Raw genomic sequence first — 16,446 nt, 5'->3', positions numbered from 1 at the left:
TGCTGCCCGTCTGAGGGGCCCGAGCTGCTGGACAGGAAACAGTGCTGTGAGCGAGTGCTGGACATTTGTGACTCTAGCTTTCCCCCAAGCCGCTGGCTGCCGACCCCGAGTGCGCTGCATCCCTCAGGGCCAGGTGCTGCTGGTGAGTAGAGCTCTGCGTGGTTGTATCTGCATCCAATCCATTATCCGCAAAAATGGTCTGCAGATATTAAGTGGATATCCGTGGATTTTCAGAGCTCTACCGATGCATTCTAGGATTGCATTAGCCTTTTTCATGGCTGCATCACATTGGTGGCTCATAGTCATCTTATGATTGATCAATACATCCAGGTTATTCTCCTCCTTTGTCACTTCCAACTGATATGTCCCCAGCTTATAGCAAAAAATCTTGTTATCGATTCCTATGTGTGTGACCTTGCAGTTTGCACTATTACACTTCATCCCATTTCTATTTCTCCAATTTTCAAGGTCATCTAGATCTTCATCTATGATATTCCGGTCCTCCTCCATATTGGGAACACCTCCCAGTTTTGTCACCTGCAAATTTTATTAGTGCACACTCACTTTTTGTGCCAAGGTCATTGATGAAACCCCTTTCCAGCCTGACAGTTCACCTTTCAGTATGACACATTGTAGTCTCACCTTTAACTAGTTCCTTACCTGTTTTTCAATTCTTGTATTAATCCCCATCTTCTCCAGTTTAACTGATAATTTCACATGTGAAACTGTATCACGAGCCTTAGTGAAATCTAGGTAGATTGGATCTACTGCATTTCCTTTATCTAATCATTTTTGTTGTCCTTTTCTGTATGTTCTCCAATTCTAATATCTTTTTTGAGACGGGCTGACCAGAACTGCACACAGTATTCAAGATGTGGGTGTTACCATGGATTTATATACTATATTTTTTGTATTATCTATCCCTTTCCTAATGATTCCTAACATTGTTTGCTTTTTTGACTGCTGCTGCACATTGAATAAGTGTTTTCAGAGAACAATGACTCCAAGATTTTTCTTGAGTGGTAACAGCTAATTTAGACCCCATCATTTTGTATGTATAGTTGGGATTGTTTTTTCAATGTGCATTACTTTGCATTTATCAACATTGGACAACAAAACAGTAGATGAAATTCAGTCACCCTGGAGCAGGATGGGCTGTCAGTGCCTGTGGGAGGGGTGATGGGGACATTTGGGGTGCCTAAGTTCCCTGTTCCTTGGGCAGAGATATGATGCGTCCCTTGCCGGGGGGAGGGAGTGTCAGTGCCTGGTGGTGGGGGGTGGTGGCAGTGCACCTGGGGTCCTCCTGGTGACTGGGGTTAAGGGTAGGATGGGTCCATGGGAGGACCTGATGCAGTGCGGGGCCTGTCAGTGCTTGGTGGGGGAACTAGAAGGTCCAGGGCTCCTGGTGGCTGGGGCAGGTCTGTGGATGGCCCTGGAGTGGGGCAGTGGGCTATCAGTGCCTGGGAGAGGGGTGTCGGGCTATATGGGGAACAGTCACAGGGCACTGGGAATGGGTGACAATTCCACGCAGGGAGAAAGGATTTTTCTGTGGTGGTGCTGGGTCTGTGTGGGGACAGAGCTGGAGCCCATAGCAGCCATCTACCTCTATTCTAGTTCCATAGGGGTCTCTGCTGGGAGGCTGCTTGATGTCATGCAGAGGCCCTGGGGGAGGTCAGCCAGTGACCTGTGCTCCTCTGCATAATCTCCCCAGCCTGTGCTCTGACAGTTGTGAGGTTCTAAAGGTGCATTCTTTGTGCTGCTATTTTTCTTTGCAGGCCCACAAAATGGATCTCTTAACGTTTCCCAGATATAATCCCAATGACATCATAACTCACATCCGCAATCAGATCCTAACAGGATCCGAAGCTAAAAACCTCTCCAAAAATGACTTGTTTCCACATCCCAAGGTAAGAATGCTCTGGAAACAGAGTAGCTTGCTGCTGGAGGACAATGTAAATATACTAGTGTATTCAGGATTTGATCCCAGAACACTTATTTGCAAAAGTAGTCCCACTGGCTGCGGTAAAAATATTCACGAGGAAATATTCCAGATGTGCTCTGCCATTTTACAGGTGCACGTGAGCAGACAGCCCCCTGCATCTGCATGCAATTTCATGATTAGGACACTGAAACCCATAACTTGGTTTTATAAAATTGGGAAACCTGCTTTACTAGACCATCCTCTGGATAACAGACTTAGGGTACGTCTTCACTACCCGCCGTATCGGCGGGTAGCAATCGATTTATCTGGCATTGATGTATCGCGTCTAGTTAAGACGCGATATATCTATCCCCGAACACGCTCACCGTCGACTCTGGAACTCCACCAGAGCGAGCGGTGGTAGCGCAGTCGACAGGGGAGCCGCGGCCGTCGATCCTGCGCCGTCTGGACCCCAGGTAATTCAATCCAAGATACTTGTTGCGTATCTTGGATCGATGATCCCCCCTCCTCCCCCCAGTGTAGACCAGCCCTTAGCCTAATGATAGTGAATGCCATTGTCTGTTGATTTAATTGCTGTTAGCAACAGTTCTGCCTTAAAGACCATGCATTTAGCTAGGGTGAAGGTGCTTAGCCAAATATTCAGTAGATGTGAAATTTGAAGCTCTGGTATTACAGTACAGAAGTTGCAGAATTCAAATAAGGGAATGCACTGAATATCTGAATTTCTGTATATTTACACATTGTAGTTTAATTCATTAAGGCTTAGACTTTAACTCTCTTCTTAACTGGGGACAATAGACCATCCATTGGGATATCTCAGGGAATTCTGCTGCACATGAGTTGATGTCTTAGGCGATTACCTGAAGACCTGAATGGTTTTCCTGTTTAATCTGTAGCCAGATCTTTTGTTTTAAATGTACTTAATTTATATAGATCCTTCTCCCCTGCAATTGTTTGGGAGTTTATTAATGGCATGAGATTAAGTCTTAATTTCCAGTCTAAATGAAAAACTCAATATTTTATATGCTTTCTTAATTATTCCCCCATTCACTATAGGAGTTTGCTGTTACATTTTTATTTAAAATCACTGCCTTTGTGTGATAGACTTTTCAAGATTTTTCGTGTCACTCAAGTTTGAAAATTCTCCAAGTGAAGCTGACTTAATCATAATTGTTGATTACAAATAGGTAATTAAAAACTATCAGTGTAAATACACTGATTAAAGTTACAATTGGCCAGTCTTGTTATTGCCTGTTAAAGTTGCATCACGAGATGTTGCATTACAACATTTCTATGATGCAACATGAATATTGGGATGTGATTTGTCATTGTCTTCATGAAAAAATGAAATGGCTCTTCATTTGTTAAAGGCAGAGTACTACTTGATAGAGTCTGTGTGCTATAAATAACAAGGAAGACTAAATAGTAATTTACAGAGCGGAAGCTCATCAATAAAAGTCACTTGGTATTAGTGTACTTGTAATTACTACAATTAAATGTTCTTTCTCTCCTTGTAGCCTGAGGTATTGCACATGATCTTCATGAGAACCTTGCAGAATGTGTATGGAATCCGTCTGGAGCACTTCTACATGGTGTGTATACAGTGTGGGGGGGAGAAGAAAGTGAAACTCAATTTCCAGAATTATGCAAATTAACATTTATTAAAGGACTGGGTTTTTGAATTTTTAAATTAGCTGATCCTTTTAGCACTTTATGTAGCTGAATGGTATTTTGAAAGTCCTGTAGTATTTTGCATTTAATCCACAGCATTTAGTTAACGGATAATTTCAGGTATAATACAGTTAGAAATACTGGATACTGTTATTTCCCCAGTCTGCTGAATTTTGGGTTTAACCTTTCTTTCACAAGACAAAGTAAATATAAAAAGTACTTTAAAAATACCACTAAAAATAGAATTGAGGACAAACCAGTCAATGAAACGGACAGCCTGGGCAAACTAAAAACTGATTCCTCATTAATTTAACAATGTATATTGATTTCTGTCTCCAAAGTGTTAAAATAATAACTAATCCCTAACAGCCCTGTGGATAAATAAGTGCTAGCCACATCTCTCGCATGGGCAAACTGAGGTACAAAAGGGAAGTCTGAAAGAGCCATGAATAATGTAAAGATTCCTGGCTTCCAGAAACTTTGGTTTCAGTGCAAAACTCCAAAAATGAGCCTCTGCAAAATGTGCACAATGCATGTTTCAGTGACCACAGAATGTCACCTTGAGTCACCCAGGTACTGTGACTAGACTGCCTGGAAACCTTGCTTCAGCAGAGCCCTAGACTTGCTGCCTACTTTTTTAGGCATGTTAGTTTGGCATGTGCTGATCTGAAGTTCTTAACTAACACTGAATAACTTCTTCAGTATAATGTCCTCCCTTCCCACCAGGGGCAGTGGGTGCCATGCTTTAGCTGAGATAAATCCAGAGCAACTGAGATCAGTTTGGGGAGGATCAAAGCTGTAGCGTGAGCCCCAGATATGTGCAAAAAAAGTAAGAGGAACAAAATGATTTTGTGAAATGTGTTTTTTTGGGGGTAGGGCTGTTTCTTGGGAGCCACTTGCTCAAATGACACCAACTTGGCTCACGGACTTCACTCAGCACCCCCATGAGGCATAGCAAATTTGAAAACAATCTGAGTCAGCATGTGGATTTTAGAGCACTTAGAATAGTCTACCTTCAAACAGAAAGCAACACTCAGCCTTTAATTATAGTGGAGTTGGTGCTATGCTATAATATACTTGAATGAGTGCATTAAAATGTAATGCAGGTGTGTAAAAGAATACTATAACATTACATGGCTGCACAGAAATCCAGACCCACATTGTTTTGAGGGCGTAAACCAACAATTTCCTTACTAATTATCAGCTTGTGCTATTATCTAATGCTCAATTCTAGTCTGAAATATGGCAATGCATCATAAATCCATTATTGCACTTGAACATTCACACCTGTTTTAGCCTGTGATGTTACTTCATCATAGCCTTAGTTAACTGTATTTCTTTGATTCCGTCTAAAAATTCAGTGGGCCAGGCGATCATTTTTTTTTTAGTTAGGATGCTGTATTTTTATATTGTGTGAGCAAACCATTCTTGTTTCCAGGTGGTATTGACTAGGCAAGCACCTTCCAATGTTTTCACTTAGCAGCTGTTTGAGAAACCCCCTCCTGGAAACACCAACCTTCCCACTCTGCCCAGTCTTCATCTACTTGGTTCTCAAAACATTATTCTGTGAGCCACCAGGACAGGGATCCACAGGCTGCAGTTTGGGAACCACTAACTTGCCTTTGCCTTGAAGTTTAGTGATAGAGTTTCCCACCCATGTTTATCACCTCTGAGTGACTTTCCCATAAAAAAACCCCTAGTATTTGCCCCATATGAATACTCCTTGTAATCGTCTTATTTATTGACTCTTGTGTTTAGATGCCGGTCAATGTTGACATAATGTATCCACAGATTGTTGAAGGCTTCCTACCTATTTGTAACTTGTATATTAATATGTGAGTACAACAAATGGATTTTTTCATACAGTTCATTCATTATTTGATTGTAGTTTTAATTAATTTTATGTGATTGGGGTCTGTGCAATTGTGGTGGCCCTTCAACTTGTTGAACTTGTGTGAAATAAAATTTAGCAGACTAGCAAGAGGCAGCTTAAAGCAGCTAACAGTTTAGTAGACTAAGAATCTCTGCTGCCAGCTGCTTTTTATCCAAATGTGTAAGATAGCTTTCATGCTTTAGGATTGTGAGACTGAGGTTTAGATCAACAATAAACGATGGCAAATTCGTGAGCATGCAATTGAATTGGGAATAGCTTGAAGCAGTTCACCAAGGCCCATGGCAGAGGCTAATCATGAGATATGGAGGAGGATCTTCGAGTAGCTGTTACATAAGCCTGAAGTATCACCCAAGTTATGTCTACCATTGTTAGAGGCACTGCTCTAACAGACACTGCTCTATTCAATGTGTGGTGGAATAATTGACATTGGGCAGATTGACTTATAAGTTTCATATTAGACCACTCCTATTTCTTTTTCTGTTTCTGTTTAGTGTCCACTAAAATACTTTTTACAGGACACCTAAATATAGAGCAACTTTAAAAAAAAAAAAAAAAAAAATCCTTATGCAAGGCACTGTAACAACTCAGGATCTAGAATACTAGTTTGTGAGTGCAGTACTATTAAAATGCTATTTGTGGGTTTATTCTGCCATGTCTGATCACCATTGTGTACAGTACCAGGGTACATTCAGATTCTACTATTGGGGGAGTACACCCATGTACTCTAGATTTATATATGGCAAAAGTAATGTAGTGGCCATTTGAAGTAGGCTTGTTCATAGAACTAATAACATTCAGTATCTTTTTTTTTTTTTTTTTTTTATTTCTCTCCTTCCCACAGGGAGCGTTTTCTTCCAGTCTGCCGTATTAATGACTTTCAGATTGCTGATGTCATAAATCCAAGTAAGCAAGCTTTTGTTAACCCATCCATGTTTCCACATGCTCATGTGATGCCTGGACCATTTCTATGAAATATCTTTGAAGACTCTTGGGTTTTATTTTCTACACTGCGGTAGACAATTGTGGTGTAGTGGAGCCAGCAGCTGCCTACTTTTGAACCTCGTGGTATGGCCTCCAGAGAAGACCAGTTCATTAAATAGTTCTTACAATGCTTTAGCCAATCCAGTTAATACTAATTAGCTAATAAATCTCAGCTCTATTACAAAACATTACAGTTCTGTCTTGCTACTAGGTTAGATAGTAATCTTATGTTTTCTAGTAGTTTTGCAATATATGGTGGTTATAATTACACTTAAAAAGTAGAAATAGTTATGAGTAGGTGACAGGACTGGAACTTGATAATGTGGATTTCCTGGGGGAAATATTTTTATAGAAAACACTTATATGTCCTCCTTTCTTCCACTCTCTTGCCAACACACTGTTGCAGTTCTGGTTTGGCACAGGCCATTCAGGAAAGACTTTGTTACATTTGCTAAAGAAATTTCTTTAAGTTGATTTCTGCATCTTCCTGTTTTCCTGCCAGAGCATTTGAGGTTGGCCAGGAGTGTCCTTGTTCTCTATTCCAAAATTCAATTTGGATTGAGCTGGGGCAAGAAGGGCCTTCTCAGTTCAGGGATCTAGCTGTGGATTCTCTTTGAATATGTCTGCTGGAGTCCTTGTGTAGCTGCTTCATGGTTTAGTACAAGGTTTTTCTGTTTGGGTTGCCGACTTTTTTTTGCCTCCCTTCTTTCTTTTTATCAGATTTTTTTTTTTGTACTGACATTAGTCAGTGCTCAGTGTTTTCAGGGGAATAGCTGTTTTTCTGAGACGTTATGCCCAGTTTGTAATTTATTTTTTGATTGTATAAGGTCCTTGACAATGCATCTGGGTGCATCATAAATTCATGGCTTGGTGCAGTTGATTGTACAAACAAATTAAATCTTTTCCAAATAGTGGTAAGGTAATAGCTATAAGACTTGGGTTTAATTTTTTCAGAGATTGACATAACTTAATCATATCAATTTAAGTACATTTCATGACTGAGGAACATTTGTTCCTTTCTAAAACATACTTGGTTCAGTAATAGATATCTCTTAAAATACACCTCCCTCACCCCCAAACTGGCACTGAAGTTCTGTAAGAAATTCTCTTCTAAGCCAATATGGGTAAGTTGACCTCCTAACTTTCCTTGGAGTATAGTACATTTGTAAAACTAAAATATCCAGAGCTATCTTTAACATGGTACTTTTCTTCATTCAGTCTTTGCCTCCATTTAGCTGTTTGAGTTTTGCTGTGCTCAAGTTTTCCAAGTATGGGCCATATAGAGACCAAAACACTCATTCTTTGCTATTCCTCTCTTTTAGAAGCAAAGCGGACAGCTCGTTTCTTGAGTGGCATTCTTAACTTTATTCACTTCCAAGAATCACGTCGTGAGATCTACATGGAATTCCAGTGGGCATATGTAAGATTATGTATAGTTTGTAAAAAAACAGCTCAGATAAGACCATCAAAAATATAATTAATATTTATTTATATCTAGAAGTTTAGAGGCTTAAGTACTGTTTGGGAAATTACACTAGCCTGCCATGTGTTACAACTTTTTTCAAAGGGGCTGTAACAACTTTTTGTCTTTCTGTAAGACAGATCTTGAAGAGGAGAAAATAAATTAATTTCAGGTGACTCCTGCTTATGCATTAGAGAAAACATTTAAGTGTTTACAGGGTAGGAAAGAATCTTAATTTTTTCCAGCTGTTGGAAAGGCAGGTACCAGCTGAATACAGGCAAGTCTTATTGTGCCGTTGAGCTATAGGCTCTGATCAAACACGAGGCACTGGTAAATAATTTCAGAAACACTTTGGTGTGGTACTCTGAGGAAACATGTCAATTCTTATTTTCATCTAACTTCAGGCCATTTAAGCATGCCTCAGTGTCTGGAAGAAATAAACAGCTGTATAAAGGACAAGCTGGGTCGGTTAGTCTAGGAAAGAGAGTAGTGGTGATGGGAGGAAGGGGAAGTTAGGAATTTGCCTATTCTCTTATCTCACCACTGAATCAATGTTTTAGACCACATATTGTGATGGAAGGCTATTACACTGTTTCCTGTTGGATGATCTGGTTTGGATGATGCACACTTTGATCACCTCCAGGTAGAGTACTCTACCTGCTATACCTGGCATTGAATCTGACCAGTACATGGAAAATTCAGCTGGTGAAGCACACAGTTCTCTTCATCCTAGCCAACAAAACCTGACTAGTGCTCCATGAACTCGTCTGGTTTCTCTTTTATTTCCAATTTGAATTGGAAGTGGGAGTGCTAACCTATGAAGCCACAACTGGTTAGAGCCCATCTGTTATAGAGACTGCCTTGTCGGCAATATTTTGACAGTTACACTCTACAGGGATGATGCAGCTGGTGATACCCAGGATAAGACTTGGGCAGTTAAGGCAAGAAGCTTTCAGCTAATGGAACTTGAGTATGTAACTTAATGCCAGAGAAGATCAGATTGAGCCCAAACCTAACCACATTCAGATAAAAAACTAAGACCCACCTTTTCAATAAAGCCTTCGCCTAATAATGGCTTCCAAAAAACCATGGTGTAGAAATAAAAGGGGAGCACCTTTCTGCTCAAGACTTGATTATTTCTAATATGCTTGCAGCCTTGGGAGCTAAGATAAAGTACGTGAACTGTGTATAGCTTTTCTGCTGATTCTGATATACATCCAGGATTTCATCACTTACCTACAGGATCTTTGGCTCTTGAAAGGCACAGGATAGAAGTAACAAACATTGGTGACAGACCCTTGCTAAATATGTGGAACAGTAACTTTAAAAGTCACATTTCTTACAGGGCAGAATGGGGGTTTCTGTAGGCATAGGAGCCCATTCTGTGACAGTATCTTAAAGAACACCAGTTGCCACATAACTGCAGTTTGTTCTAATCAATATATGGCTACAGCCATCCCTGTAACTTGGTATGACTAGATCACCTGTCTATCAATGTGCTTGTTGTTTTTCCTGTTGCACATTACATTTAGTGTTTGCATATTTCTGGAAATAAACATGCATATTGGAATCTTTAAAATATGGGCTTCAGTACAGGGTAATTGTCAAGTCAGTTTTTAGGCCTAGCAACTGGAGCCCCCCTCTAGTATCTCGTGAAATATTCAAGCACAGGGAGCAAAGACTTGGACACTTGGAAAACTTTCACTTTGAGGAGAGTTTGAGAGGTAACAGTCACTAAGGAGAAAACTATGAAGCTAGAACTACAGACCAGTAACTACCCAGTACAAACCAAGAACAACCACTAATTATCTCAACTGGGCAGGTTAGCAGTACAAACAAATTATGAAATGCACATGGATTGTAGGACCAACCTGGTTGTGTGAGGAACATGTAGGTTGATTATAAATCTGCTTGTTCTCCCATATAATGTAAACTAATCTCTAAAATACCTTAAACTTAACTTTCAGAAATCAGCTCTGGAAAAAATACAGCAACTGCAGACAGCAAATCAGGAGGCAGCAGTGAAGCTAGAGAAACTTGAGTGAGTACGGGGTCTAGTAATTGACCTCTGTGCATTTTGCAGTTATAACGCACATGCCATCTAACTGGGAATATTAAGCTGATGTCTTAGCACAGAAGCAATGTGGCTGTTGACTGACTTTTCTAAATCAACCAAGGCATTATATGGCCTCATTTGTGTTTGAGAATCTTCCATCTATTTTAAAGATAAAAGTAATCATCTTTCTTCCTTCCTTGGTTAAGTTGTTTTTCTGTGTAAAGCAATTGAGGGGAAAGTTAAAAGATGAGTTTGCATTTAATTCTGAAATTGATGAGGCAGGTGATCATTTCTTATTTCCATAGTTGGTCCAGCTCCTGTGAAAGGTCTGTCTCCTGAGCTGATCAACCTTCTGTTGGTCAAATGTTTCATAGCTGTGGAGAGACGGCGGGACTCTTTTGTACCTAGTGCCAATCCTATGGGCGTTTGATTAGCTAGCCCATAACTATAATTCAGGCAAATATAAAACTTTTCCCATGGCATCTTTCTCTGTTTGCTGGTGGTTGCTCTTTGAGTAGTTTCCCTAAGAGTTACTTTCAATGCCCTTGTGGGTCATATTCAGAGTTACAGATTTGATATTCTGAGCGTCTTGTTAGAATTGATTGTGGGAGATAGTGACTTTAGAAACATAGTACCATTTTATTAGAATGAAAGAATGCTGTGTTTGAGGGCATATATTCAGTGGATATAGTTTAAAGTACTTTAAAGTCCTTTTCAGAACTTAGAGTTCATGGTAGATAACCAGCTAAATGTGACCTCCCAGGCTGATGGTCAGTATGACTGCTGGATATATAAGCAGAGGAATATTGAATAGGAAGTGGCATTCGATGTATAACCTTTGCATTAATGAGACCATTACTACACTAGTGTCCATTTCTCACATCCACACTTCAAAATGGATGTAGAAAAGACCTATAAGAATGATTCAAGGTCTGGAAAATATGCCTTAGGGTATGTCTACACTACGAAATTTAGGTCGAATTTATAGAAGCCGGTTTTATAGATATCGGTTTTATACAGTTGATTGTGTGTGTCCCCACATGAAATGCTCTAAGTGCATGAAGTCGGTGGACCGTGTCCACAGTACCGAGGCTAGCGTCGACTTCCGGAGCGTTGCACTGTGGGTAGCTATCCCACAGTTCCCGCAGTCTCCGCCACTCATTGGAATTCTGGATTGAGATCCCAGTGCCTGATGATGCAAAACAGTGTTGCGGGGGGTTCTGGGTACATGTCGTCAGGCCCCTCCTCCTCTGTCAGAGCAACGGCAGACAATTGAATCGGGCCTTTTTACCTGGATTACCTGTGCAGACAACATACCACGGCAAGCATGGAGCCCACTCAGCTCAGCTCACCGTCACCATATGTCATCTGGGTGCTGGCAGACGTGGGGCTGCATTGCTACACAGCAGCAGCCCCTTGCTTTTTGGCAGTAGATGGTGTATTACGTTTGATATCTGTCATCGTCATATTCCAGTTCAATCAGAGGCACCTGGGCAGACATGCTTTGTCTCCTGGAGACTCAGTCCGGCCGGCAGTCCCATTGAACCGGCTTGACGATGATGGCTAGCAGTCGTAGTACAGTATCTTCTGCCAAGCACCCAGAAGATGCCAAGGGCTATCAGTCATGCTGCACCATCTGCTGCCAGCTTAAGATGTAAAAAATAGATGTATTCATTTGCTTCCCCCTCCCTCCGTGAAATCAACGGCCTGCTAAACCCAGGGTTTTGAGTTCAGTCTTTGGGGGGGACCATTCTGTGTGACAGTTGTTTGTGTTTCTCCTTAATGCACAACCACCTTTGTTGATTTTAATACCCTGTACGCCATGTCGTCAGTCGCCCCTCCCTCCCTCCGTCAGTTTCGCGCCGTTTTTCAGACCAGATGCCATAGCACTAGGATCATGGAGCCCGCTCAGATCACCGCGGCAATTATGAGCACTATGAACACCACGCTCATTGTCCTGGAGTTTATGCAGAGCCAGGACATGCCAAAGCAAAACCAGGACCAGCCGAGGAGGCGATTGCAGCACGGCGATGAGAATGATGAAGAAATTGACATGGACATAGATCTCTCACAAAGTACGGGCCCCAGCAATGTGCAAATCTTGGTGTTACTGGGGCAGGTTCATGGCATGGAACGCCGATTCTGGGCCCAGGAAACAAGCACAGACTGATGGGACCACATCGTGCTGCAGGTGTGGGACGATTCCCAGTGGCTGCGAAACTTTCGCATGCGTAAGGGCACTTTCAAGGAACTTTGTGACTTGCTTTCCCCTGCCCTGAAGCGCCAGAATACCAGGATGAGAGCAGCCCTCACAGTTGAGAAGCGAGTGGCGATAGCCCTGTGGAAGCTTGCAACGCCAGACAGCTACCGGTCAGTCGGGAATCAATTTGGAGTGGGCAAATCTACTGTGGGGGCTGCTGTGATCCAAGTTGCCAGGGCAATCAAAGACCTCGTGATATCAAGGGTAGTGACTCTGGGAAACGTGCAGGTCATAGTAGATGGCTTTGTTGGAATGGGATTCCCAAACTGTGGTGGGGCGATAGACGGAACCCATATCCCTATCTTGGCACCAGAGCACCAAGCCACCGAGTACCTAAACCGCAAGGGGGTACTTTTCAGTGCTGCTGCAAGCCCTGGTGGATCACAAGGGACGTTTCACCAACATCAATGTGGGATGGCCAGGAAAGGTACATGATGCTCGCATGGTCTGTTTCGAAAGCTGGAGGAAGGGACTTTCTTCCTGGACCAGAAAATAACCATTGGGGATGTTGAAATGCCTATTGTTGTTCCTGGAGACCCAGCCTACCCCTTAATGCCATGGCTCATGAAGCCGTACACAGGCATCCTGGACAGTAGTCAGGACCTGTTCAACTATCGGCTGAGGAAGTGCCAAATGGTGGTGGAATGTGCATTTCGACGTTTAAAAGCGCGCTGGCGCAGCTTACTGACTCGGATAGACCGCAGCGAAAAGAATATCCCCATTGTCATTGCTGCTTGCTGTGCGCTCCACAATATCTGAGAGAGTAAGGGGGAGACATTTATGGCGGGGTGGGAGGTTGAGGGAAATCGCCTGGCCGCTGATTACATGCAGCCAGACACCAGGGCGGTTAGAAGAGTACAGCAGGGTGCGGTGCGCATCAGAGAAGTTTTGAAAATGAGTTTTGTGACTGGCCAGGCTACGGTGTGAAACTTCTGTTTGTTTCTCCTTGATGAACCCTCTGCCCGCGCCCGCGCCCCCGCCCCCCTCGTTTCACTCCCCTGTAAACCAACCACCCCACCCTCCTCTACCCCCTTCGATCACCGCTTGCAGAGGCAATAAAGTCATTGTTACTTCACATTCATGCATTCTTTATTAATTCATCACACAACTAAGGGGATAATTGCCAAGGTAGCCTGGGATGGGTGGGGGAGGAGGGAAGGAAAAGGACACACTGCAGTTTAAAACTTTAACTCTTATTGAAGGCCAGCCTTCCTATGCTCGGGCAATCATCTGGGGTGGAGTGACTGGGTGGCCAGAGGCCCTCCCACTGTGTTCTTGGGCATCTGGGTGAGGAGGCAATGGGACTTGGGGAGGAGGGCTGTTGGTTACACAGGGGCTAGAGCGGTGGTCTCTGCTCCTGCTGCCTTTCCTGCAGTTCAACCATACGCTGGAGCATATCAGTTTGATGCTCCAGCAGCCGGAGCATCGACTCTTGCCTTCTGTCAGCAAGCTGACACCACCTATCATCTTCAGCCCGCCACTTGCTCTGTTCAGCCCGCGATTCATCCCACCACCTCTCCTCTCGTTCATATTGTGCTTTTTTGCACTCTGACATTGACTGCCTCCACGTATTCTGCTGTGCTCTTTCAGCGTGGGAGGACATCTGGAGCTCCGAGAACATATCATCCCGAGTCCGCCGTTTTCTCTTTCTAATCTTCGCTAGCCTCTGTGAAGGAGAAACATTTGCAGCTGGTGGAGGAGAAGGGAGAGGTGGTTTAAAAAAGGACACATTTTAGAGAACAATGGGTATGCTCTTTCACGTTAAATTTTGTTGTTCACATTACACAGCACATGTGCTTTCGTTACAAGGTCGCATTTTTCCTCTTATATTGAGGGCCTGCCGGTTTGGTGTGAGAGATCACTCACACAGTGCCAGGCAACAGATTTCGGCTTGCAGGCAGCCATAGTAAGCCACAGTCTTTTGGCTTTTTTAACTTTCTTAACATGTGGGAATGGTTTCAAACAGTAGCGCCCTCATTTCCCATACCAAGCACCCCTTCGGATGGCCATTTAAAATGGGTTTGCAATGTAAAAGGAGGGGCTGCGGTTTCCGGGCTAACATACAGCACAAACCCAACTACCCCCCCCCCCAATTCTGTGGGATGATCACTTCACCCCTCCCCCCTACCGCGTGGCTAACAGCGGGGAACATTTCTGTTCAGCTGAGCAGGAGCGGGCACCTCTGAATGTCCCCTTAATAAAATCACCCCATTTCAACCAGGTGACCGTGAATGATATCACTCTCCTGAGGATAACAAAGAGAGATAAGGAATGGATGTTGTCTGCATGCCAGCAAACACCGGAACCATATGTTGCCATGCTTTGTTATGCAATGATTTCAGACTACGTGCTACTGGCCTGGCATGGTAAAGTGTCCTACCATGGCAGACGGGATAAGGCAGCCCTCCCCAGAAACCTTTTGCAAAGGCTCTGGGAGTACATGAAGGAGAGCTTTCTGGAGATGTCCCTGGAGGATTTCCGCTCCATCCCCATACATGTTAAACAGACTTTTCCAGTAGCTGTACTGGCCGCGATTGCCAGGACAAATTAATCATTAAAGACGCTTGCTTTTAAACCATGTGTAATATTTACAAAGGTACACTCACCAGAGGTCCCTTGTGTGCCCTCAGGGTCCGGGAGCACGCCTTGGGTGAGTTCAGGGGTTACTGGTTCCAGGTCCAGGGTGATAAACATATCCTGGCTGTTGGGGAAACCGGTTTCTCCACTTCCTTGCTGTGAGCTATTTTCATTGTCTTCATCATCATCATCTTCCGCGTACCCCGAACCCGCTTCCCTGTTGCGTATTTTTCCATTGATGGAGTCAAAGCACACAGTTGGGGTAGTGGTGGCTGCACCCCCTAGAATGGCATGCAGCTCTGTGTAGAAGCGGCATGTTTGCGGCTCTGCCCCAGACCTTCCGTTTGCCTCTCTGGCTTTGTGGTAGGCTTGCCTTAGCTCCTTAATTTTCACGCGGCACTCCTGTGCGTCCCTGTTATGGCCTCTGTCCTTCATGGCCTTTGAGACCTTTTCTAATATTTTGCCATTTCGTTTACTGCTACGGAGTTCAGCTGGCACTGATTCGTCTCCCCATATGGCAAGCAGATCCCATACCTCCCTTTCTGTTCATGCTGGAGCTCTTTTGCGATCCTGGGACTCCATCATGGTTATCTGTCCTGATGAGCTCTGCGTGGTCACCTGTGCTCTCCTCGCTGGACAAACAGGAAATGAAATTCAAAAGTTCGCGGGGCTTTTCCTGTCTACCTGGTCAGTGCATCTGAGTTGAGAGCGCTGTCCAGAGCGGTCACAATGAAGCACTGGGGGATAGCTCCCGGAGGTCAATAACGTCTAATTCCGTCCACACTACCCCAAATCCGACCCGCAAAGGCCGATTTTATCGCTAATCCCCTTGTCGGAGGTAGAGTAAAGAAACTGGTTTAAAGGGCCCTTTAAGTCAAAAGAAAGGGCTTCGTTGTGTGGACGTGTCCAGGCTTAATTCGATTTAACGCTGCTTAAGTCGACAGAAACTCGTAGTGTAGACCAGGCCTTAGACTGAGCTTATGTCTGTCACTATATTTATCTTAATTAAGAGAAGCTAAAGAGGTGACTCGAACATGGTCTAAAGGTATCTGGATGGGGAGAAGATGGCTAATAGAGGGCTCTTTAATTATGCCTTTGCCTGCTTGACCAGATCAATAGCTAGAACCTGAAACTAGACAAATTTATATTAGAAATAAGGTGCACATTTCTAGTAGTGAGGGCAATTAACCATTGGGACAAGTAGCTAAGTTGGATGTGTCGTGGATTCTAAATCACTTGAAGTTTTTAAATAACAATACAGATGCTCTAGCTCAACCAGAAGCTACAGAGTTGCTACAGGAATTACAGGGTGTAATTCTGTGGCCCATGTGTTTTCAGGAGGCCAGATTAGGTGATCACAGTGGTCCTTTCTGGTGTTAAATCTGTGAATCTATTAAAAAAATGAAAACCAAAATGTAGTATAACAAGTAGCTGTTTGAAATATAGGAGACAAAGGATAGGAATAAATGGTCCATTTTTACAATGTAGAGAGGTGACCAGCAGAGTCCCCCAAGGATCTGTACTCTGACCTGTTGTTCACTGTTCACCCCCTTTTCCAGATGATTAATAAATATGTTAAAGTGGCAAAGTTTGCAGAGGATTC

The 16,446-nt window shown here is 43.3% G+C and overlaps 1 protein-coding gene across 1 annotated transcript in view; it reads left to right on the top strand.

Moving 5' to 3' along the window:
* Window positions 1-16,446, top strand: part of NUF2 (NUF2 component of NDC80 kinetochore complex) — a 33,849-nt gene that overhangs the window by 2,182 nt on the left and 15,221 nt on the right. The window contains exons 2-7 of the mRNA XM_034780113.1: window positions 1,776-1,907; window positions 3,460-3,534; window positions 5,372-5,448; window positions 6,349-6,410; window positions 7,811-7,908; window positions 9,918-9,991. Of these exons, the coding sequence (XP_034636004.1) occupies window positions 1,785-1,907; window positions 3,460-3,534; window positions 5,372-5,448; window positions 6,349-6,410; window positions 7,811-7,908; window positions 9,918-9,991 (509 nt within the window). The 5' untranslated portion in view covers window positions 1,776-1,784. The remainder of the gene's footprint in view (window positions 1-1,775; window positions 1,908-3,459; window positions 3,535-5,371; window positions 5,449-6,348; window positions 6,411-7,810; window positions 7,909-9,917; window positions 9,992-16,446) is intronic.

Source organism: Trachemys scripta, chromosome 8 (genome assembly GCF_013100865.1).
Source record: "Trachemys scripta elegans isolate TJP31775 chromosome 8, CAS_Tse_1.0, whole genome shotgun sequence".
NCBI lineage: Eukaryota > Metazoa > Chordata > Testudines > Emydidae > Trachemys > Trachemys scripta.
This window is presented reverse-complemented; position numbering and strand designations above follow the sequence as displayed.